The 25,659-nt window shown below is 36.0% G+C and overlaps 1 protein-coding gene across 4 annotated transcripts; it reads right to left on the reverse strand.

Moving 5' to 3' along the window:
• Window positions 1-352: 352 nt before the first annotated feature.
• On the reverse strand, window positions 353-25,631 carry LOC115441934 (tudor and KH domain-containing protein homolog). Of its 4 annotated transcripts, none has more exons than XM_037437298.1 (13): window positions 25,402-25,631; window positions 23,095-23,286; window positions 15,668-15,886; window positions 14,355-14,512; window positions 13,699-13,861; window positions 11,275-11,438; window positions 10,741-10,854; window positions 10,057-10,155; window positions 8,604-8,714; window positions 8,224-8,338; window positions 7,649-7,775; window positions 6,985-7,079; window positions 353-5,772 (listed from the first exon to the last, which is right to left on the reverse strand). In XM_037437298.1, exons 2-13 carry the CDS (start codon window positions 23,279-23,281, stop codon window positions 5,444-5,446), a joined length of 1,881 nt encoding a protein of 626 aa, XP_037293195.1. In that variant the 5' UTR covers window positions 23,282-23,286; window positions 25,402-25,631; the 3' UTR covers window positions 353-5,443. The 4 variants fall into 4 exon arrangements, with proteins under 4 accessions (XP_037293195.1, XP_037293197.1, XP_037293194.1 ...); XM_037437300.1 differs by lacking the exon at window positions 25,402-25,631 and adding an exon at window positions 25,181-25,393 and having other exon boundaries at window positions 13,741-13,861; XM_037437297.1 differs by lacking the exon at window positions 25,402-25,631 and adding an exon at window positions 25,181-25,393.
• Window positions 25,632-25,659: the final 28 nt, after the last annotated feature.

The raw sequence follows: 25,659 nt of genomic DNA on the forward strand, positions 1-25,659 counted from the left end.
GCTGATATTTAGTAGAAAAACGCAATGTCACTTTTCCCGACCCGGGGACCGAACCCGAGACCTCAGTACTAGTTGTACCGTAATACAAAACGAATACTTATTTACATAATGCGAAAGCTTCACAAGTAGTGTATGTATTGTTTTATACTGTATAAGGCTGTTTCGGACACGCATCTAGACATAACTTATATTTGATATACAATCATTTATATATATAAAATCATTGTTTTATTAATATTTTTGTATCTCATACGCACCTTGTTTTAGAGAAGTCTTCGATATTTATGTTAAATGTGACTTTGAAATAAGAATTTATGAAGCGGGAAATTCCTACACAATGAAAAACAAAAAACAATGTTTCACATTTTTTATTCCTAAAAAATAATATTACAAAACTATTACAAAATACGCAACGAATATTCGAGTAACAATTCTAAAGTAAAGCAATAACTACAGAAACAAAAATCAACCAACAAATAATTCGACAAGAAATCACTTGAACACACCTCTACTAAATTTTGTACTGGTCGTTATGGCACCAATATCGACTTATATGATTTTTTAATATATTTGAGATCGACTATTGAGTGAACTTTTTTTTTATTTTTTTTAAATAACTGAATTCTTACCCTTATAGAAATCATTATACTTGATATGACAAATTAAACCTTATTATAAATGATTACAAGGGCCATCGCATGACATCTCTTGACACTCAGATATCAGCGGTAATTATAATTGTAAATAAAACCATGTCCCGAAAGTATTTTAGGACTTTTCTACTGGATTCTCTGTGCAAGTTATTTCTTAACTCTTTTAATAAAATTATTTTGTTACACTAATTTGCGATCTTAAACATATTAAAATATTTTCATCAAAGCACCCAATTACATAATATCTATAATCCAATCATAATATCAACCAAAATTATTTTTAGTACTTTTTTATATTTATTAAGTATTTACTTACATCAAAGATTACATTATTGTCGAAATTCGGGCATTGTGCGTTTTTTTTTCAAAATCGACTTTGCATTTTCGAGATGGCGAATTTAAACATTTTTGTATAAACTTATATTTTTTTATTGTTACATAGGCGTTAGGCACTTACGGAGTATTTATTGAATACATTTAACAGGTATACTATATTTAAACAAATAATTTAAATTTGGAACAAAATAATTTTAACAAAGCCGTATACAGACAGCACCAAAGATTGAATGAACGAAATGAATGAAACTTTGTAAGTACATAAGGCGGTCATAATCTATAAAGCTAGAGATCGTAAGCATATGCACAAATTTTTTTTTTTATTTTGCAAGGTATTTGAGCCGAAATAGCCCAGCAAAGAAACATTAAACAAGCCAAACAGTTAATAAATAATTTGACTCTAAAATATGAGAACACACACAAATATCTCATTTCAATACATCGTATTCACGAGACACAATTTGATGCTCAACACGTGACAACATTTCCAAGTAGACATTAAATGACAGCACGTATCATACTGTTTTTATGTCACTTTTTACCACGTCATTTACAATGTCTCATACAAGGATATTATCACTATATAAGGTAAACTCAACAATTTCCCAAGGCTCAGTAACGAAATAGATATCTGCAATATACACGGAGGGAATTTAATTAATCTCATTAGTGAAGTAAGTTGGATAAATTATATACAATTTTACATATAACGATATAAAAGCAGCTTTAGCTTAGTTTTACGAACCCAATTCTATAACAATCAATCAATCTAGGTTTGATATTAATACGATAAAAATGCGTAGTTTTTCGGTCAGCCGTAAATATAAGAACTTAAGGTTTGAAATTGATTGTTATAAAATTTTGCCTTTTGTCCACCAGCGCTGACTCTTGTTGCTATTTTGTTCCAGAAGGCGTCTTATAATGTTAGTTATATATGACATCAGACTATATTAAGCACCATAGTATTATTGGAGGTTTTGATATACATCTTATAGTTAATTTACCACTTGTCCTATTTAGTAATGACCTGAATATAATATAGCTTTATATAATTATTGAAGCAAATACCAACTTTATGAGTAAATAATGTGTGTTGAATAATAAATTATATATTATTATACAAAATATATTCTTAACATTTAAGATATATTAAATACATTTTACCTCCATCATACTGTATTACAAAGACAGAGTAGACTGAGCAATGACCTCATAAAATTAAACACTCCCTCTCTCTTTGTGTAGATGCGTTATTACTATAGCGCATGCGCAATACTTATCCATTCCCGCAAGCCTGTGATGAAAATCAATCAGAATTCTAAAAAACAACTACAGGCTGCATGACTGCTTCTTCTCTCTTACATTATTTTGCGCATATTTCATTTCAGAGCCGGATAGGCAATACTCATTCAGTGTGAGCCGATTTCAATAATCGATTCCAATCGATACCATCGCATCGATATTTAAATTAGACCAATTGGAGTAGTTCGTTTGACTGATAACTTTTGATTGGTTTGTTTTGAGATCGGTCTGAAGTCAGCAAATGGAATCGTTAATTTAAATAATCCATATGTTATAATGAACTTTACGATACGATATTAGGCCAATAGGATAACGAACCCTTTTATATATGATATATTGTGTCCGTAACATACATTTATTTTCCTTTTCATACATTTATAAGGACGTGTGCATTGAATGCCCATTTTCAACAAAATTTCAAATTACAAGCGATCTTGGATCAACTGTTAACCCATTTACCAGCGGAATGTTTGCCGGCAAACACGCGTGTCACGGGAATATAACCTTATTATGAACTACATAATAAGGTTAATTTTCCGTGACACGCGTAATGTCATATAACTGTCATGTTTGCCGGCAAACATTCCGATGATAAATGGGTTAAAATAATTTTTCTTCTAAATTTATACACGGTTGATTTATTATTAACATTTACACATCTTACATACTATAAGCGGTTATGTTAGCGCTTACAAACTACACTTAAGGTTATTGACAATCACAGACTATCGTATGCTTCTGACGACTTATACTGCTAGTGTACTGATGTATTTTTTAAATATATACCTGGCTATAATTTTAGTCATAGAATATTTCAGTATTTTCTAAACAAAAAAATATAATAATTAAAATACGACATAAGTTTTAGATTTCTACGTGTATTGGGGTAATATGAATCTAGCATATTGTATGGTTGTCAAAAAATTGCTTAACAAAAATAGGCGTTATTTCATGGCCTTTAAAGACTACAAGGGCTGCCGGCAGCCGCTTATCAGTAGACAGTCAAGCTATGATAAATTACATGAACCGGGGTCTTATGATATATTATACTGATTTTCATTGGATAGACAAAAAACAATGTATAGGTACAACAAGTTAAAATTAAATAGGTATTTTTTTGTTACAATTTATAATATGAAAATAGAATAAGGTCAATGTTGTTGAGATTTCTGATTTTTAAACTAAATAGGCGCATTACTTTACAAAGGAATATCGACGCGATTAATATAATAATTATCACAACACGTTGGCAGTATGTGTGATGTCCTTTGCCTGTACAATAGCAATATAAAGCAAAAGAAACTAATACTAGGACATAACTATGCCTACACATGTTACCAAATTGTACTCACCAACATAAGCTAAGGAAATGAGAATATAAATACAATGCGCAAGATTCATCGAATGAGATTTTGCTATCTCCTTGAATCTATGATCTAACCATAGATAATAGAGGCAATAATTTCTGTTTTTATGTATTTATGACAGACGTTATTATTTTTATTTATTAAGATCCATTTTTAATAAAATCCTAATCACCGATCCGTTTAAAAATAAACCTATCAAAATAAGCCATTCGTAATGATGTCAAAAAAGCTTTGTTCTGATTGGTCCATTTTCACAGAGGATCAAAAAAACGATTGGCATTATTTATTAATAATGGCGGTAATGAAATAATATGGTATTAATGAAAATAGAACATTTATACTTTATACTATATAAAAAATATTAACAAATTTATATAGCACCTTCTCTTAGTCATACTTTTCTGCAAACCGTTTCGTTACGAAGTTCGTCACCATTTATAATCTCATTATAATACAGTAGTGACGAAGAGTCCATATAAACCGACTCCTGTCGGCTTCCCTTCCATAATTTATGTTAAATCTAATCATTATGTCTACTCATTCCCCCATGCATTTTGGTGCATGGTTGCACGGGGCATTCATGATGCTCATCAGCTTTTAGTTTTGTAATGTTTATGCCTTTGGCGCCCGTGACATCACAAAACGGCCCAGCGGAAGATCAGCGCTGGTTTTTTATCAGCATATGCTGAGCTGGGTTCGCTTTTGTGACGAGCAAATAAATTTAAGTGTATTAAATTTGTAATTACCTATATTAGGGAATTTTGCTTGTTACAAATAAATATTTTCTTTCTTTCTTTCTTTCATTAGTACGATTTCTAGATCGCATTTATGCATATGCGTAATATACTAAATATTACGTTGTCGGATTCCCCTATGGGAAAATTCCACCCTTCGCCACTATAATACAAATAATATACGTTATATCAAAAATGTTTGACATGAATAGGAACAGCTGGTATCAAATATGGAGTGATCATAGACGAATAGTTGTTTGAATACGCCCATGATTTATTGAAATGCACGGCAAATTGACAATATCGACCGAATACGATTATGCCTCGCCAGTCGATATAGTTATGCCGGCTTTTAGAATCGGATATACACATTGGTATATTTATAAAGGAAAGGTAGACTGTGCAGACTTTTTAAAATGGGATTAAAGAATGTCATCTCACACAGCAGATTTCAATAAACGATCCCAATCTCAATCTTCAATCCGAATCTGAGAATGAACTAATCAAAATAACTCATTTGTAAACATGTCAAAAAACACTGTTCTGATTGGTTTAAGATAGATTGAAAAAAGCGTTTGGGATCATTTATTGAATATGGCGGTTAGTACACAATGACTAACACAATATTAGACTTTTTTATATACTTGTTAACATCTTACAATTAGAAAGCGAGGTTGGAGTAAGTATGTCTTCCCTAAAGATATTAAAACAGATCTCTTTGTGTAAGAATGTCTTAAATTAAATTACACTTAATATTTTAGATTATATTTTCCAACGTTAATATAGGGGGACGATTGCATGAGACATCTTGATATAACACCAACTTTTATACCAAGATGGCAAGGTACAAAAGGTATATCGTGTACTAATAATTTTTATATCAGTCATTAATAAAAAAAAGTAATAAGTGAATAGAAAGACGATACGAAAATCGAATAACCAAAAATTGTTTACGTCTCAACCTAAACTTTGAATTGCCTAATAAATATGTATAATTTAATTTAAAGCAAAACACCTGAATCATTGCACCAACCTGCGTTTTAACATATTTTCACAAGTTAAACTTATTCAAATCATTCTGAGACCGTCCCAGCGCCTCCAAATTACTGTGATGGGAATCAATTCTGGTCACATTCGCTTTGAACTCGTCCAGAGGTTTTTTAGATAAAATAGGTGTGGTTGGCACCGGAGTTTTGGGCACTAGGGTTTCTGATGACGCTTCCCGGTCTATGTTTTGTCTTTCGACGTCTAGGAAGTCGTTGGAGCCGTTCAAATGAGGTCTTACTTTAGATAAATCGAAGTTTGAAACGGACAACGGATGTTTGTTTGAGGTCTCGAGTCCGGATGCTAGGGATTTCGACGTTGTCAAGCCTTCTCCCTCTGAAATAATATAATATTTTCTCAATATATTTTGGGTTTGCATAGTGTTTAATTAGCGATTAACTCAATCAGTGTTTTATCTAGTACGCAATGAGACATTTTTTACCAAAAAGATTTTCACACGAGTGAAGTAAGGAGCAAACTAGTTAAAAAATAGTTGAGGTCTATGGTTCGATCCCTGGGTCGGACATCCGACATTACCAGAGAGAGATCAGGCGCAGAACCAACGGCTTTACGTGCTTTCCGAGGCACGGGGATATCACACCGACAACTTCTAGACTCCGAGCTGAGACTGAATAATATTTTTAAGATGAAAAAACTCAGTCACAATTATTTTGGCCTGACCCGAGATTCGAGCCCAGGACCTCAGCGCGGTAATCGTACTCGTACCGTGTACAATTACTAAGTCACCGAGGCAGTCGAACCGTGTACGGGCTACGGGACCCATACGCCCTTGGTTGATAATGTTGATTTGAAATTATAGTTCAGGATACGAGAAAATTCATATATTGATAATTTGCTTATTGATAACTAGCTTTTGCCCGCGTTATTAAGTATTTCGGGCTAAAGTTTTCCGTTATAAAAATCACGCTATATATTTTCCCGGGAGCCTATGTTCTTCCCAGGGTCTCAAACTGTCTCTATACCAAATTTCATCTTAATATGTTGGGTAGTTTTTGAGTTTAACACGTTCAGGCAGACAGATGCAGCGGGGGACTATGTTTTATAATATATTTTTGTAGAACTTTTAAGGAGGAACAATCCCGTCATACGTCATTGTTGCATAACTTTAACCGTTTACGCAGCGCACGCAACGGAAGCTCTCAAAACTAATAAATTGTCCCCGTTTTTGCAACATGTGTCATTACTGCTCCGCTTCTATTGGTCATAGCGTGATGATATACAGTCTATAGCACTCCACGAACAAAGGGCTATTCAACACAAAATAATTTTTCAGTTTGAACCGGTAGTTCCTGAGATTAGCGCGTTCAAACAAACAAACAAACAAACAAACAAACTCTTCAGCTTTATATAATAGTATAGATATGATACTGATGATAGGATAGGAGCACGCCCGACCTAACGCAGTCTGATTGCTTTGCGCACTGATCGTAAAGGTGTAATAAAAGCATTGGCGTGGCGTAAAGCGCTGACGCCGCAATGCACTTACTGGGTACGAGTTAGCTCCTATAAACCGTAATATGAAATTACCTTTCAGAGTATCCTTCTCAGACGTCTCCTGGTCGCAATCCTTGTGGTCCTTGGGCAGGGATGAACACCGTCCGCCGCCGATCATGCTGAGCACCCTACCGGACAAAAAACTGTCAACTTCGTACTTCTATCTCATAGTAGCTACCAGGCACTTTGTAAGCTTACAAGAGATTGCATTTGTGGAGCGTGTTGGATCGGAAATTGGGAATGTGTGTTTGTTAACCTATGTTAAGATTCATCTTAAATTATTTAATTCAGTTTAAGCGGCGTATTGGTAGACGCTACTGTAGAGGAACAGATGGTTGCATTCTTTTATGGAAAGGAAAGATTTCCAGTCAGGCAGATGTTGCTTGTGACCGGCCGCGGCCCTTCCGACGGTTCCTATTCGGACGTGGTATATATGCTGCGCGTCGCACAAATTCTGCTATCGCAAACCAGTATCGTCTATCGCCATCTAGCGTGAATGCTTTGCATTATCATTACATCAATGCATCAATCATCTTGCAGTTCCGGCGATGTTGACGAGATGGCGGTGTATGCACTAATCGTATCGCCACAAGGTCTTAATGAATGCTTCAGCATTACTTTTTTATCTTTGAAGTAATTTAATTTTTTTATCTATTATTATTATAATCAATGTTATCTCCTGAGGGTATGTTCTTACTTGGAGTTGCTGAGGTCCCCGAAGGGTGTTTGTCGTCCGCGCGGCGGCGAGGGTCTCGGAGAGGACAGAGGTCCCGCCACCGCCCATCCCTCTTCAATCAGAGTCGCACCAATGTCCAGCTCGCCTTCTACATATTACATCATATCAAAATGCTTTTATTAATAAAAAAAAATAAAGAACTTCTGCCAAGTCCAAAAAATATTTTTGTCCTCATTAATTTTTGACCTGATTTTGCTATCATTTTTATGAACAAGGGTAGCCGACATCATGCCAATTATTTTTTCAATCGGGCCAACCATTCAAAGACAATGTTTATCAAACAATAGAATTCGATTTAGGATAAAACAACGATAATACTAAATTAAGCAAACATATTACTCAAGTAAAACAATAGACAAGTTGCTCGTAGGCGTCGAGGGAGACCAAAAAAGACTGGTTCACTATAACGCAGGGTCATGATTCATGGAAGGATCCTGGGGAGGCCTTTGCCCAATATTGGGACATTATAGGCTGATACGATACGGTACGAAAACAATAGTAAAGGAAGCTGGGGGTCATGTAAACAATAACATTACCATCGGTGACGTCGAAGAGCCGGATGCCGGGGATCTCCTTGTCCTTCTCCCCCGCGGCGGTGGCGGTCTTCTTGTACGTGCACGTGCGCGACACCAGCGGCTTCCAGCGCGCCACCTGACGACACACAAGCGTGAGATACTAATGCTCCTCTAGGGTTGGCAAAAATATTTCTATAACGGGGTCTTATACTGTCGTCTCAAGGTAAAGGACGTTTCTACATACAATTTTATAAGAAAATATATTTTTTAAATAAAACTATTTAGTGGATTTTATCGCGTTGTTTTTAAGACAGAATTTTATATATGTCTTTTTTTACTGTTGTCTGTCCATCGTAGACTGCAGTAACGATAACGTGGCAATATACAGATATATACTATACATGTGTCAGTTCGTCGAACCGCTCGACGGCGCGCGGGTGCCAGCGGTCGCCGCCCGCCGCGTCCGCCTCGCCGCCGGCCGGACGCACGCCCGCCAGGAAACACTCCATTGCCTAAAACAAACAAACTATGGATTAGTTTCGTTGAGGGATAATGATCTCGGCATATCCACCTTCTGTGCCTCCTACATAATATCTTATCTAGCTCTAGTCTATTTAAATTTATCTAGGAACATAGTCTAACTCTCATTTTCAATAAACGATCCCAAGTCCTTTTCCCGATCATCTTAAAAATGGACCAATCAGAACAAAGATATTTTGACTTTTTTTTTCTTTTCGCAGGGAACAATGCGTTATCGCTACCACCACTGGGAGGGTGAGTGGAATGGTTATTTTGGTTTTAGGGCCTACCGGTCTTACGGCCCAATGTCGACATTCATGAGTACAGCATCATCCGAGCGAGCATTGGACCGAGTCCCTAACCCATGTATACCCTACAACGACATACCAACCAAAACCCGTGATTACCTTCTACGGCACATACGGGATGGCCCCGGGGTATCTTGTTGCACTAAGATAGTTGCTCGGAACCGTCCCTGCGCGATACCGCATTGCGGCACTTCTCTAATTGAGGGGGCTAAAATGCCGCCACACGCTAAAGGGGGGTCCTTGGAGTCTACGACATCGGGAGACCTACTACCCGCATTGTCGTCCACCACGGAGTCGCTGTAGTCGAGCGAGCAGCCCCCCACTGCTTGCCCGCGACTTTTCTAAGCCCCAATTAGTAGCCTTTTACGACAGGCAAGGGATGCCGTGGGGAATTCTCTAGATGTCCCCGAACCACAAGGCTAGAGTTATTTTGATATGCTTCCATATGAGTAATTTTGATTGGTTCATTCTCGGATTCAGATTAAATATTGAGATTGGGATTGTTTATTGAAAACGGATCTTAATAAACAATAGTTGCGATGCCAGTCGTAACTAACTTCAGACCGTACATAAAGGTTAACCATACCTATACATACCATCTAGGATAATTAAATGAGGTAGGAGAAATGAGAAATTACAATAACATATCTATTGTATGTACTATTCCACTGTTGAGCACGGGCCTCTACCACTGAAATGGAATAGGTCTCAGACCACCATGCTGCCGTAGGGCGAACTGACAGACTTCACATACCCTCAATATTCCTATAGAGATTTTTTCACGTACGCAGGTCTCCTCACAATATTTTCCTTCACCGTTAAAGCAAGTGATAATTCACAAGGAATACACGCATAACATTAAAAAGTAAGAAGTGCGTGCCCTTGGGTTTTGGTATTGCGATAGCCTAGTTGGAAGTGGAACGCACTGCCGATAAAAATCCCCGCACGTGAGAAATAAATGTTGCACAAATTCAGATATATTATAAAATTATGAACTAATGAATGATTTGAAATACAGCAAAGTTACCTGGAACCTCAGCCGCAACAGATCGGCGCGCAGTTCGCAGAGCTCGTGCGTGGCCACGTACTCGCTGTCGCCGTAGTCCAGGAAAAACACGTCCGCCACCTGCAACACACGGCTTTATGTTATCTACAAAAACAAATCAAATGTATGTCATAAGCCGACTTCAAAAAAAGGAGGAAGTTATCAATTCGGCGTGATTTTTTTTTATTAAATTGGGTACTTTTTCCTTTAAGTTTTTAACGCAATAAAGGCTGGAATCGTTGGTCTGTTTTAGATTTTTTTTCCCTTAAGCTTTTCTTTGCGTGCTAAAAAAATTATATCTTGGAAAGTCTCACAAAAAGTTTCTATTGCGAGCAAAAAGTTTTAATTGAATACATTAAATTATTCTTACAATTATGATGTCCCATGCAGTGAAGACAATTAATGCCTTAACAAACTATTGTAAAAAGGTTTTGTATGCTGGTGTCTTCTAGTGTAAATAAAACCCTTATACTTCACTATATTACTAGTTTTTATTTAACGGCACACAAATTAAATCAACCACTCATGGCGTCAGGAAGAGGAAGAAGAAGATACACATCATTGACAACTCAACTACACAGCCAGTGTTGCCACTGTGCAACAACAAAAAAACACTCTATTTATCATTGCATCCAACACAAACAAATACAATGATGTTTACTTTACCTGCTGCGAAGAATCGAACTCGTTGGGCCTGATGTCGTGCACCCGCGCGCGGTACCACCGCCCGTCGTGGCGGAACACCGCCGCCACCACTTGACCCACGGACACGTGCCGCAACTGGGGATCAACATCAACATATTCTAGTGATGTTGGATCGGACAATAACTAGACTATAGATAAATTCTGGCATGATTATCGACTTTATTTCAAACCGCGTTTTAAGGTAAAAGGTTGCTGTGAAAAACTGGCAATTTTTTGCAACTGCCAATTCTACCTCTCCTTGATCCATATAAAATGTTAATAGTACTGTCATCCCAGTTACGAACAGCCTTTTCGCCATTTTTAAAAGTCTCACATGATACAAAAATAATTTTTATATGCAGTTTTTTGTTTATAAATCCAAACGAGCATCGCTTGGTTGGAATATTACCGACCTTCAAAACTTAAACAAAAAATTAGTTCGTAGCCGATAAATACGAAAATTTGTTAAAATTGAAAAATAATCGGGTGAAAAAGAAAAGTGAGTTGGTGACTCACAGCGTGCGCCTGTCGGTTATCCTTATTGCTGTAGTACTCCGTCATGTGCGCGACGAGTTCGTCGAGCTGCGCCACCTGCGCGCCCACGAACTGAACCCAGAACCGCGACGGCGACGCCATGGCTGATACGTACACCTCGATACTGGCCGCCGACGATTCCGCGCCTAATTAATACATAAAATAAAAATTTCACCGAGCTGGACCAAAATGTTTCTGAGCTAGGTACAAAATCCCACTGAACTGAGGACAAAATGTGTCTGAGCTGGGCACAAAATGACACTGAGCTGAGTAAAACAATGTTTCTGAGCTCTGTATAAAATGACACTAAACTGAGGACAAAATGTTTCTGAGCTGGGTGCAAAATGATACTGAGTTGAGTCCAAGTTTCTGAGCTGGGTGCAAAATGACATTGAGCTGAGTACAAAATGTTTCTGAGCTGGGTGCAAAATGATTCCTAGTTGGATACAAAATGTCCCCAAACAAAGTACAATAATATATTCTTTCGCTGCGTAAAAATATCTCGAAATTGAGCTAAGTCACTCCGATTTAACTATATCGAAACAAAGCAGTTGATTATAATTGTTGGGGCTAAAATTTACCTTAGTTTTTCGAATTAGTCATAAGATGCAATTTTAACATCTTCACTGGGCTTCAATCATAAATCAACCCAACACATAGTTAAATTGTACTTGTACAATTGTACAACTTGTATCGCAAACCTTATATGGATTTATAAATTTGTCATTCTCATTTATGTTTATTTTGAATTTGTGCATGTCGTGTTAACTTTAAGAAAGTTGCAAATATTTTCAAGGTTGGACTGTTAAACTTTATTTTATGAGTATTAAGTGTTTGTAACCAGTTTTGTGAACTTAATAAAGAAAAAATATCTTCCTCAATTAAATTGTCGTGCCTAACTTATTGTCGGTATTAAGTATTATACACAATTATGATTTATTTTGTTTCCCTTCACCGACTTCATTTTGATCATAATATGTACTAAATACACACATAAAAAAAACACAAACAAAACTAAAAAAAACCCTTATACATAATAATACGACACAAAAAAGGACATCACATAAGAAACAACACAACACAAACCAAAGATACAAACTACGTATAAATAAGGCAATCACACCCTATTTCTTGATACATAATGCAAGTAACATGGGACTTATAAATTTAATTATAGGATTTATTATGATGAGTAAGGACCACGGCTAAATGTTACTTTATTACTTAAAATGGCGAATTAAAAGCACATGGACTAAATAACAAAAAAAAACAGGTTTTCAGTTAAAAACAGTAAAAACGGGATTTGACTGCGTTTTTGTCACAAAACATGTTTTTTTTTTAAATTATGACCGTGTTTAACCGATGTTCATAATATTATAGTTTTTTTTATTAAGACCTTGCCCCGAGAAAATGACCTTGAGTATTCTTTCCGTAAATTTTCGGCATACGAGTTAAAAAGAAAAGATTCATAAAATTAATTTTAGGCCTTTTAAAACAAAATTAAACAACAACAATATTCCTTATTAAATCAAATTGAAATTATGTTTAATTTAAGAGATAGATGCACGGAATCAACAATTTTATTGGCATTTTTATTGTAAAATTAATAACACAATATCCACATTTAAAAAAAAAAATTAAACTACCAAAACTAGGATAACAAATTAGGTTAGCGCGCTGTTTTGCTGGGGGGGAGGGGGGCAACATAAGGGACTATGCAGGAACATAACCTTCCTCAACCACATATAAAATAAGTTACGTAACCCATATTATGAAACCATACTGACACACAATTACCTCAAACTGACAAACGGTTGTTTATAAAACTCATTACCGTGATCTCCCAGCGCCTCGGCTCTAATTCATTCCACAAACAACCTTCAAATAATATGTAATACGAACCAATGTGTGGAAACATGTACTGAATGTTTATACAGGGTGTTTCGTATATAAAGTTAATATAAATAAATTTTTTGAACATTTCTGAACAATGTAGCTTGTTTAAGTTGCTGTTGCCAAATTGTAGATGATATTATTACATTACAAAATTAGTTCTAAGTAGTGTTTGATCGATGTTTTATTCATAAGGATCGATTTTGAAAAGGACAGCAATACTCTAGAGTCAGCCACTATTTGCGTGCTCAAAGTGGACATAACTATCGTATTCATTTCCACTTGAGTAGGTATTATTTAGCTTTCGCAATTTACAATTGCAATTCAACGCTGCCGTTTCAAAACTGTACCTTAGATATCTACGCAGACTGCATATTTTGTACGCGCTGTCGATGCGATTCTCAACATAAACGTGATGCATCAACCGAGTATCAAAAACGCACGTATAAAACACTGCAGTCTGCACAGGCCCTAATTGCAATCCAACAACTGCATGCAGTTAGCAAATCTTACCGGGCCTTTTATATTTGACATGCGCGTTGTGGTGCGTATCACCTGGGGCGTCCTCCGGCGCGGGCGGCGCGGGCGACGCGCTCGGCGACTGCGACGGCGACGACACGTGGCGCGGGCTGCGTTTGGACTGCTCGATCTCGCGTCTGCACTTCTCCTGGGCCACCTGCGTCATCAAAACATATTGACCCATGAGATATAACAGGACTTGTTTCAGTTTTGAGAATATTTTTTATGCCCCGAAGGAGGGGAACCCGTCATAGAAGTGGTTAGAATCGATTCAGAGGATGCTGAAGACTGGGTAATAAAAAATATTAGTGATAAATTGCTAGGGATATTAATTTTGTTTTTAATGCACCTGAATTACGAAGCGCACTTTAAATTATATAATATCATGTAATGCATAAGGTTGTAATGCACACCTCTCCCTGGGACATCAAACATTAAGTCAATCCTAACACTAGCAACTATTCGCTTGCTGTACTAATAGACAGTTCAGCGTCAAGAACTGCAACTTATTTCTAAAATCTACTACTATGATATCAGGCAGAATGACGGTGGATTATTTGTCTAAACCATAAATGTGATCTAATCTTTTTTTTTAGAAAAGAGTCAGTTATGGACATTGATCTTTTGGGCCATAAGATGACACCACTCACGCAGTTCTCTATGAGTCCCTTAGCGACCTGTATCTGCTCTTTAGTCCCGCGCAAGGTCACTTGCCGCTGCGTCACTTTGTCGCTCGCCTGGATCGACTCGATTTTCACCTTGGCTCCACTCCGATGGCTTATGTCGGTGATATTTTCACCCCCAGAGCCTGCAATTTATGTGAATCATTTTTGTGTTAGGATGATTGCCTCCGCCGGGAAACAATTTATAAAACCCGATATAATGGTACCACATTGCATTAAAGCATCAACCTGTATATATCCGATTCCGAACAGCCTGGCATAATTTTGTTAACTGGCGATGAGTGATGTGTCTCGTCAATCAATAGGTACTCTATGACGTCGTTCCATTTACGAATGAATTTCAAGTGTAGTGGAATCATTTTACCTTGGCCGTAAATAAGAAAAACAAAAAAATATGATTTGCGATACCGAGTATCGAATATCGATTTCATTAATTGTATTATTGTAAAATACTTAGGCCACCATCCGCGAATTTAATATGCATATTCAATAACAAGTATCGAATGTTAATGTCAAAAGTATCGATTTTTTAAATCGATTACTGAATATCGGATATCAAGAATCAATATCCAATACATGGTATTCGAGTTTTTCTGCCCAGTAACAGCCCGTAGTCTGGAATTGTAGCCGCTTAATATTAAAGGTTAAGCCCCATTGCAAGGGACCTACCATAGGCGGAGAAATGTGGGTGTATAACTCTTCTGCCATAGGGATGAGGCATTAGACTATGCTTTTTAAGCTGACACGGCAGAGACCCTATTGCGTCTCATAAGCTATTACGCACTGTCGACTGGTCGCCGGCAACTCGGTAGACGGCGAGTGTGACTTTCTATAGTTTAATATAGGTGTATACGCACTTAGTCGCCGGTCACCCGAGCGACTCTACCTATGTTTTGATCGCCGAGCGATAGTGTTGACGGTGACTGTAACTTTCTATAGTTTAATATAGGAGTATACGCACTTAGTCGCCGGTCACCCGAGCGACTCTGCCTATGTTTTGGTCACCGAGCGACAGAGTTGACGGTGACTGCAACTTTCTATAGTTTAATATAGGTGTATATGCACTTAGTCGCCGGTCACCCGAGCGACTCTGCCTATGTTTTGGTCGCCGAGCGACAAAGTCCACGTCGACCAGTCGACAGTGCCTAATAGCTCATAGAATCCGGATAAAGTGTAGACTAACGGAAGACCATTACCCATCGCCAGTCGACACAATTATATTGGCCTGTTTGAATGTATATAATATTCAATATTACGGTAATTTTGTCTTGTAAACTCACCTATAATCCTACCGCAGGCCCAGCCGGGCACAGTCATTGTATCCTGCTCGATCAGCGGCTGCTGTTTAATGAAGTCGTGTATAAGAGTCTCTGCGAGTTGCGTGGTCTCCGTCCTGCCGCGGATTGTGCACACGTCGTACTCCTGGTCGGTGAACTTTTTGAAGTGGATCAACGCGCCCGATTTATTCTCTATATCCTTTATGTTACTACCACCGCGACCTGCAACGAAACAAATATGTGTAAATTTACTGCGCTGGAGAATTGTTGCAATTAGGGCCACGTTCGAATCGCAGGTTGAATGATTTATGCTGGTTTTGTTAATGCGATAATATTATAAATGCGAATGTTTGTGAGGATGGATGTATGTTTGTTCCTCATTCACGAAAAAACTACTGAACAGATTTGGATGAAACTTTACAGTGATATTGGTTATACATCAGAGTAAAACATAGGCTACAATGTATAATGATTTTGTGTAATTTTGTCATAAATAGCGATACATATTATCAAGTAAGTCGGAAAAAAAAATATCCCGGAAAACTCTTTCACGCAGGCGAAGCCGCGAACAAAAACTAGTAATATATAGTTAATGCAAATATTATAAAGAGGTGTGTAAGTTTATTGCATATTATAGGTAATGTCCGGACGTAAGCATGGACTTTTTATTATCTAAAAATTTATTTCACGTGGGTGAAGCCGTAACCAACTTTTTATTGTTTGCGTAAGTGTTAGCGTTTATTTCAGGCTGCACCTATTTACAACACGTGACTTTTGCACACTCGCCTCCTTTACGTTTAGTTTATTGTAAGCTCAACAGGTGTGAGTGCAAAAATTGCGCATGTACAGTCAGCCACAAAAGTAGGTGAAAAAATTCAAAATATCAAATCGCCTTTGACTTTCTGTCCGTACCAACTTTCTTTTTTCTTTACTTAAATGGAATTCAAAGATTTCACTGTATTTTAGATATTAAGCGTTTTAAATATAATCAGCTACTTTTGTTACTGACTGTACCTAATTTTGGAATAAAAGTGGTAAAGTTATATCACAATATGTCCAAATTGGCACACAAGCAGACGTGTTCCTAAAAGTGTGACACATGCCGTCTGGTGCACCATGCTAGTGACAATAGCGGACAATAAAGACTATTTATAGCGCATTTAGGCCGACGCTACAGCGCCTTGTCACCTTTTCTGAATGCCTGTACGAAACGCATACTTGCGCCGCGGCCAACCGTGCCAAATAAAGACGTCGATTACCATCGATTACTAATTTGGATTCAATTATTGAGTTTTCCACACTTTTCCATGTGGATTCAGTTCGATTTAAGTGATCTGGTGATGCGAAAATGCGGGGTCTATTTGGCGCAATGACATACGGGTTACGTTACATCACTTTCACGAATAATTCTAAATTCTAATCAGCTCCGGGCGAAAATTTATTTGGCGCCTTTTTTTAGGTTAACTGTATTTTTTACGCAACTGCATTATTATGACATCGGAGACAGTCTGTTGCACCCCCATATGCCCTTAACGCCCCGTAAGATCTCTACCCAAAGAGCCGATAGTAAATCTAATTGTCGTTTGTGTTTTAGATTTTAGAAAACGTCATCGATTGATGAATGAAGGTCATAAAAAAATGACTATCTACTTACATGAATTAGATTGGAAAAGATCCTAAAATCATTAAGTCTACCAACCCTATCAAATGAAGAAACAAAGAAAATAAATTATTAAAATCCCCAGAACTCCGGTGTTCCAAACACAGTATAGGCCATACATTACCCAGCCAGACAGAACCAGAACCTACGTATAGACGAATCGGTCATCAACAACACTGTTTATCATTGCATCATTGAATAGCCAATAACTATAGACATTGATTTAACACAAGCATAGATATCAATAGTAGAGTGCGGTCAAATTCTAATATTATCTCGTGCATTACCGGCTGGTGTTAGTAGAAAACGCCCACATGTTACAACAAGACGGATTCCGTAATGGTATGCTCGTGTGCGGTCTGGCGAAATATATCGGGGTGGTTTTTCCGATCTTATTGCGAGTTGTGTAATGGTTTTGAACGTATTACATATTGGCAATGGTATTGTAGTTTGAGATAATTTACCAGTCGCAACAATTATGTCGGCCTGTTCAAAACAAGATATACATACATGGGGAGGGGTACCTGCCCCCCCCCCCCCCTATAATGTCCTAAGTCTTTCACTTGACTTGGTTGATTGATCATTCCCGAACATCGAAACTCAAATGAATTTACCAATTTCATTCCTAATATTCCATACGCTCAATTACGCATTCTCCGTATCAACTTGCCCCCCCCACCCCCCCAAGGCCATCGGCTGCCGACATTCTTGTATACACATTCTGATTAAGGACCGCAACGAACTTACGATACTATGGCGAGTTTCACACATTGTGAACGTAATATCGCATCCGAGACCTATCTACTAAATATTTATAAGCATGGTGCAATGAACATTAGGCATGAAATCGATTTTCTGCGAGGTCTAAATTGTCTTATTCATTAGACGCAGTAGTCATCGACCGTAAATAATATCACATTTGGCTATCCTATTGAATTGTCATTTGCAATACGATATGCAGCTAATATATTATACCGATTTCTTGTCCTTTTGGCTTGATATGATTGATGTCAAATATGATTGACGCGAAGTTATTTAAATCAACGAGATAGAATTCTGGGTATCATTGTAATGTTATTACTTTATATAATAATAAATTAATACATGTTCTATTACGTGTAATCTGACTTCTTACTAATATTATAAATGCGACAGATTTTGAAGATGTTTGGATGTCTGTTGATAACTTAGAAACTGCTAAACAGATTTAGATAAAATTTGCCACACGGATAGACAGATTGAACTAATAAATCGATAGCCGCAATTGACACTATGCTAACTTGAAAATGTCAACATTACAGGAGAGATGTTTAAAGTAAAAAATAAGATAAATTTTATGATACTAGAGCTTTCTTAATGAGCATTTTGTGTAATTCAAGAATTCTTCATTTTAAAGAAAAAAAAAGATTTTGTAAGCTTATAAAAAATAAAGAAATAATAAGTTTGCATTCTAACGAAAATTAGCCAAAAATCGATTTAGCGTAGTGTTAATTGCTGGTATCGAAATCAAGCTCAAGCTGTTATTCAAGAGCTTGTTCTCAGCTGCGTCGATTCAGGTGATGCTCATATGGGTTTATTAAATAGCAAATATCTTAATATTGACGTGTGCAAAGTGCGCTCGTACTTTCATGAATAAAATTGACTATACAAGTCAAGTAAGAGAGCATCAAAGGGTTGACGCGCAACCAGAGGATACCAAGTCTTAGCTCAAGTTAAATATGCCTGTACAGTTTCTACAGCCTTGGCCGAAATCGACCAGGAAGACATCATCATCTTAAGATGCTGTTCTTAGTTTGATAGCATCTCATATGATATCGTACTTGAGAGCGGCACTCTGTTCCATTTATAAATACAGCCGTTGACGCTTGAATACAGTCGCTCACAACTTTATGAGCAGGCAATGGGTGTTGATACACCGCTTACCTCATATCTCTAGTTCATACACAATAACGTTATTCACAGCATGTAGTGTTTATCTTTCCGTTGATACATAACATACATAACATCACGCATTTTATCCCCGAAGGGGTATGCAGAGGTGTAACTAGGGCACCCACTTTTCGCCAAGTATGTTCCGTCCCATGATGTGATAGGGGGCGAGCCTATCGCCATATCGGGCACAAATTCCAGACTCCGGGCTGATACTGAGCAGAAAAACCCAAATATCACTTTGCCCGACCCGGGATTCGAACCCAGGACCTCAGAGCGCTATTGTACCGGACGTGCAATACAACTACGCCACCGAGGCAGTCTTTCCGTTGATGATGTCAGATTAACGGGCTTACATTTGCGAACAACCTTTTTTTTAACAGACTTCAAAAAAGGAGGAGGCCATCAAATCGACGTGTTTTTTTACTGTTTAAAAACAGCAATTGAATAGCATCATCAAAATGCAATAACAGAGTTTCTGGGTAAATTGATTATCCACTCTCATTCGTGATGACATCACAAAAATTAAGTATTTATGTTACTTTTTGTCCCTTCTTAAAAAATAACTAGCACTTTTTGTTATACTTACGTGTGTGTTTTATTATAATCAATATGAACTCTATAAAACATTGTGTTAACTTTATGTATTTATGATTTACCAAATATCTTGACAAAAATGGAACACCTTTGGTCGTTATACTTTGTAAGTAACATAATATGAAATGTTGTGCCTATTAAAGTATCTTTGTGAGGTAAAATAATATTGAAATGACTTTACCGCTGATAGTTCCTTTGTTTCGCTTCATAGAAGTTGTGTGTGACGGCTTATTAAGATTACAAGTTTTAGTGCATGTTTGTTCTAGATCTATAGAATAATACCTATATCATAATATGGTTAGCTAGTTAGAACTAATTTTGCGTTACCACATTTTAAAACCAGACCTACTTTCTAGGCAATTTAGGTGAAATTTTGTTTGATATCAGACAGAGCTGGTTGCGCGAGTATATGGCGATGTAATGTCGCGCGACGTTTCTAAACTCATTTCTCTTGTATGTAGATAATTATATTCATTTATTGTCCTTGTATAAATATTAGTTTCTCAACATGTTCATATGGACAAAACAGCAAAATAAATTCAGATTAAAAGAAGTTTAGTTAAAGCTTGAAACGAGAAAGAAAGCTTTTACTGACGAAGATTTGTAATTAGCATAGCACTATATCTTATGTTTAACCTCTATTGATGTAGTTTGTATGTAAATCGTCATAAAATAAATAAGTAAATAAAAAAAAGAAAATAAACACACACATGCCGACTTCTCTGTTCAATTTTAATAATTTTCGGTTCGTAACTCTAGATTTTAAAAGCCTAAACAAACCTTGCTACATACGAATATATTAGAAAACATCGTTATCCGGCAACTGTTACAACCCGTACGGATGTCTACTTCCCGCAAAATTTCTGCTGTTATTGCAGTACACGTAGAATTATTTGAGTACAATAAATAATTTTACCACGATACCGCCGACTTTCCGCCAGATAGTACAAGAGCGGGAGTTGTGGGACACAACAGGGCAAAGACTAGAAGGAGCGTTGGAAGGGAATTTGGGGAAGGAAGGGTGAAGGAAGATGAACAAGAACAGATGCTTTATTTAGGATGGGCGGAAGGCAGAAGGAAGGGAAATGTTCGCGAACCCTTGTAGGCCTCTATGTGAATTTACAACCAAGACGTATATACACGGAACTGTGTGCTTAGAGTCGCGACAAATTTGCAAGGGCTTGCATTCGGTGTGGAGACCGAGTGCACAAGATTTGCCCCGGGGGGCTTTGCGTGTGGTTGTAGTACAGTTCTGCCTTAAATATCAGTTGATATACCACATATAACAGTGCAAGGCACGGGCTCTACTGCAGAAAGGGTTTAGGCTTTGGACCACTTTGTTGACCTTTTGCTTGTTGGCAGACTTTACACACCTTCGAAAATGTATATAAAATTCTCATGCTAAATTAACATCGACTAATACTCGCCGGTTTTATCCGACCTGAGAGGCGAACATATTATCATTACAGTTTATCTACCATGTAAACGATCCTTATACAGTTGATTAAATGTGTTGGATATTGGATAATATTATACCACCGCGACTTATAGAGTAATAACATTCATAAACTTATTATTTTCGACTGAAAACAACCTCCGAAAAAGTTTGACAACCTCTAATCTATACTGTTACCACAATCACAGAATAGTATAAAGAAATAACTGTATTCCAATTTCTAATGGTGCAACTTCTGTACTACCGTCAGCCTCAGAATAATGGATATAGACAAGAAAACATTCCATATTAATCATTCCATAATATCTTTGTAATTAATACATTTGGTCTTCATCCATGTATACATTAATTTGAGGTTGACTATACATAATCTGCACTCCATTTTCCGTATTGTCGTGTTTTGGCTGTGGTAAAAAAAAATGATAACCAGAAGAGTACTGTTATCTATCTATGCATCGTGAATGCATACGCAACGAATTCCGCGAAAAATTACGCCGTGGTTTATTATATGCCGACCTTGTACTAATAAGCATACGCGAGTACTTTTCATATATAAATTGCTCGATAAGATTCTCAAGTTGATGATTGTCCTTTAATAAATAGTACTTGAAAAATACAGTAGTATAATTTGTTTTTAGAAATGTTCAAAATAAATGACTATAGGAAAATCAAGAGCTTTACCAATAAAGTCAATATTAATGATCCAATTTTTTTTTTTATAATCAGTACACAATCACATCGATCGACGTCGTCTATATCAGTATGTATAGTACAGGTAGTACACCATATTGAATTAGGTTCAATTCCTGAAATGCTATAAAAAGCCTGAATAATGGAGAATGATAATTGAATCATCAATTCTGAATAGCTATGAATTAAATATTTAAAAAGTCGACAACTCAAATAAATCCTCTTTAAATTAACGCAGACAATACAAGAACTATTTCTAATTCCTAAGATCTATTTACACTTGTTGATATAATTCGGTGGTATAAAGCATGCTGGTCGTTTACGTTTTCCTCGACTGTAAAGCGGTATACAAAGATAAATATATTTACAAGTTTATTGTTCATAAAACGAATGCAAATGGCGGTTGCTAGTGATGAACGGAGGAAAAAATATTTAAATATCATGTTCCGAAGGACTTGGATTTGATGGCGATCTGCCAGCGTTAGTCTTTTAACAAAATAAAAATAATCTAAATGGAATAGCTCAATTGTAGTGTAATTTTCTATTACTAATTTTAAGGATAAATTTGCTTCTTCTAGAAATTACTTAAAAAAAAAATCTTTACTTCTTCATACCATCAGTAGAATTATTTTATAATAACATATTTTTTCACAGTATAAAAGTCTTTTTCACGCATAGTTTGAATGAATGAGCTGAATGAGGGTTCCCATTGTTGGCACAATATCATAAATTTTCATAACACAAATGGTCACGGGGGGGACTGAGGTGTTGTTCATCCGTAAAGTCAAAGTTACAATATCTACCTACAATTTACAATTACACAACTTTTTAAAATTTTAGCTGTTGGTAGTCTGATCTACGCAGAATGAGCTCACAGTGTCTTGAAGTCCACTGTGACCATGAAGGCTGCAAAGTCTTCGAAACGTCGGGAGAAAAATAGTATTAGTTTAATTTCAATGTCTAACATTCGCGTAAACATAAGAAATCATTATCCTGTTTTTTTTTTGTTTTGTTACAACAATAAAAAAACCTTTCTTTCTAATTTCTGGCTGTCAACCAAGAACATTTTCTTAACAAAAATAACTGTTAGGTACTCACCAATCAATGCAGGCATTATACTTTTAGGCACCTTAACTTCAATAACATTGACCCTTGCTGACTTCACCACTTTATCACTTGTTTTTTCCTCATCTTTTTTAAACACATAGTACACTACTAAAGCTGTGACAGTCACTAAAGATAGTCCTAAGGCTACAGGCAGAGCTAGTTTTGTATTGACCGCCATTGTACCTGTAACAAAGATAATAGAATTCATTAAAGGTATTTGTAATGGGATACAGTGATAAACGGTTATAGCGACATCGAAGGGATCACCGAATCTGGATGCTATATCCGATAGTTATTATAAAGGATTCGCTTTTTGTATGCATTTATTTAAAGAGACCTTACTATTTGTATTGTTATAACGGATTCATGGCAATAACCCGAATCGTTATAACCTATTTCTCCTGTATTTGTATGCGAATGAATAACAACTACTGTACACAATGCATAAAACCTGCTATAGTGGTCCACTTAAGTGTATTGCATTCCAGAATCAGCCTGTATATATAAGGTTTCCAACAGTTCCACACAGTTGTTGACTGGAGAGAAATAATCATGTCTCGTCAGGTAATACTCTTTGTGAACCCCACTCAGCTTACCATCAAGATTGGTTGGGTCGGATTGTTGTGATAATACAAAAATATCTGCACACCAGAGATAAGAAATGTTTCTCATTAATTGACATTATAATAGAACTTTACTGTACATGTTACTATACTGTATGTTACTGTACATGTAGTTTTTAGAGTAGTTACTATGTAATGGCATGATATATAACAAAAGATAAAACTGCATATTTTATGCTTCATTTTAAGAATTTCATGATAATGCAGTTCAGATTAAGAGATTTAGTACCTTGATGGATTACCATTGATAAAGTACTGTGAGAGATAGCTAAATTTTGAAAAACATGTATGTTTCACTGACTGCAATTTATATTGAAAACCTTTACTCATTGGAGTAGAGTGCACATTTCAACAATATTATGGTTAGATATTATGTCTACAGCTAATATTGTGTATTAAATTTTAAACTAAATGCTTCCCATTTTTACAGCCAATACTAATACTTAATTGGCTGTAGAAATAACATCTAACTTTGCCATAATATTGTTGGAAACTTTTTCCTATGTCAATGAGTAAAGATCAATATAAATATGTGTTGACAAATATATTAATCAGAATTACACTGTTTCTTAGTATAGGAATAAGAGCACTTAATTCAATTGCTTCACTTTAGTATCTCTATGGCTTGCTTACACTATTAGCAACAGTGGAATTAATGTGTACAAAATTAATAAGTTCTTTGAAATCATTTTATGAAATGAAACCATTAACATACTGGAAACATCATTTTTCTATTCTTAGTTTTATAAAGGACAAATCTTTTATTATTTGATAATCTTAAAGAAATTAATCATGGTGTGCAAATTTTTTGTAAACAGAATATACAATACAATATTCGTGATAATATTGTGTATTATTGGACATAATGCCAGAGCTGATATTACCCAAAGTTATACCTTTTCAAATTTACCTACTACAATTAAAGTTAGAAATATATTCACTAAAACGCAATATTATTTCCCATGAAATTAATGTAAGTATAAGAAAGAAAGTATTTATTGGATGAATATTTTGGATTCATTTTGTTATTTTATGAGATAATTATTTTACAACTAGTTTAATTTAATTTTTTAATAATAAAAAGACAATAAAGGTTTTAGGTAAAGATATAAAAATAAAAATATACATATGCCTAAATACATGTGAGTAATTTAAAACAAATTTTATCATCTTGGCAATGGTGTCAAACACTTTTTTGAATGAACAGTGTGATGTAAACAAGACCTTGAGATGACAAAATGTGTGTTAAATATTTTACACCAATAACACATATTCAAGGTTCACCATGTTTCCTCATACATTTATTTTTAAATAATAAAATTTACATTACGCAAAGTATTCTAAATAAGGCCCATCCGCATTTCCCACAGTTTCAAAGTTAGAATAGACCCTAAATACCTACTCAGTATTCTTTTTTTGCTATCAAAATGAAACATTTATGTTGGTATACTTGCCATCACGAAACACTAAGCACATAAATTATGTATTGATGACACAAACACATAAAAAAATATGTTGCACATACAAATCTTATGGCATTTACCCTCTTGGTATAAATCCAATAGTTCTATATATCCTCTGATTTTACTTTAAAATGATCTATTAGTAGCTATGACATAATATCAAACGCAGAATTACTTCACAAAGTAATATGATACATCACGAAATAATTTACCTCCAAACTTTTAATGTCTCTGTTATAATCCCAATAAAACACTTTCACAATGCACGTGAATACCGCCACGATTACTCTAACGTAATGTTATATTCTTTTACACGATAACAAGCACTGCCGTATTTAAAAATGTGCATAATTATTATTTTTGTTCTGTGAAATATTTTTGTTGGCAGAACATTTTCATCTCGTTTCGTTCGTTATTTTGACAAGATAGAATGATGTTCCTTGTATTTTTTATGCATTATGTAACTGGCG

This window comes from Manduca sexta, chromosome 10, assembly GCF_014839805.1.
Source record: "Manduca sexta isolate Smith_Timp_Sample1 chromosome 10, JHU_Msex_v1.0, whole genome shotgun sequence".
NCBI lineage: Eukaryota > Metazoa > Arthropoda > Insecta > Lepidoptera > Sphingidae > Manduca > Manduca sexta.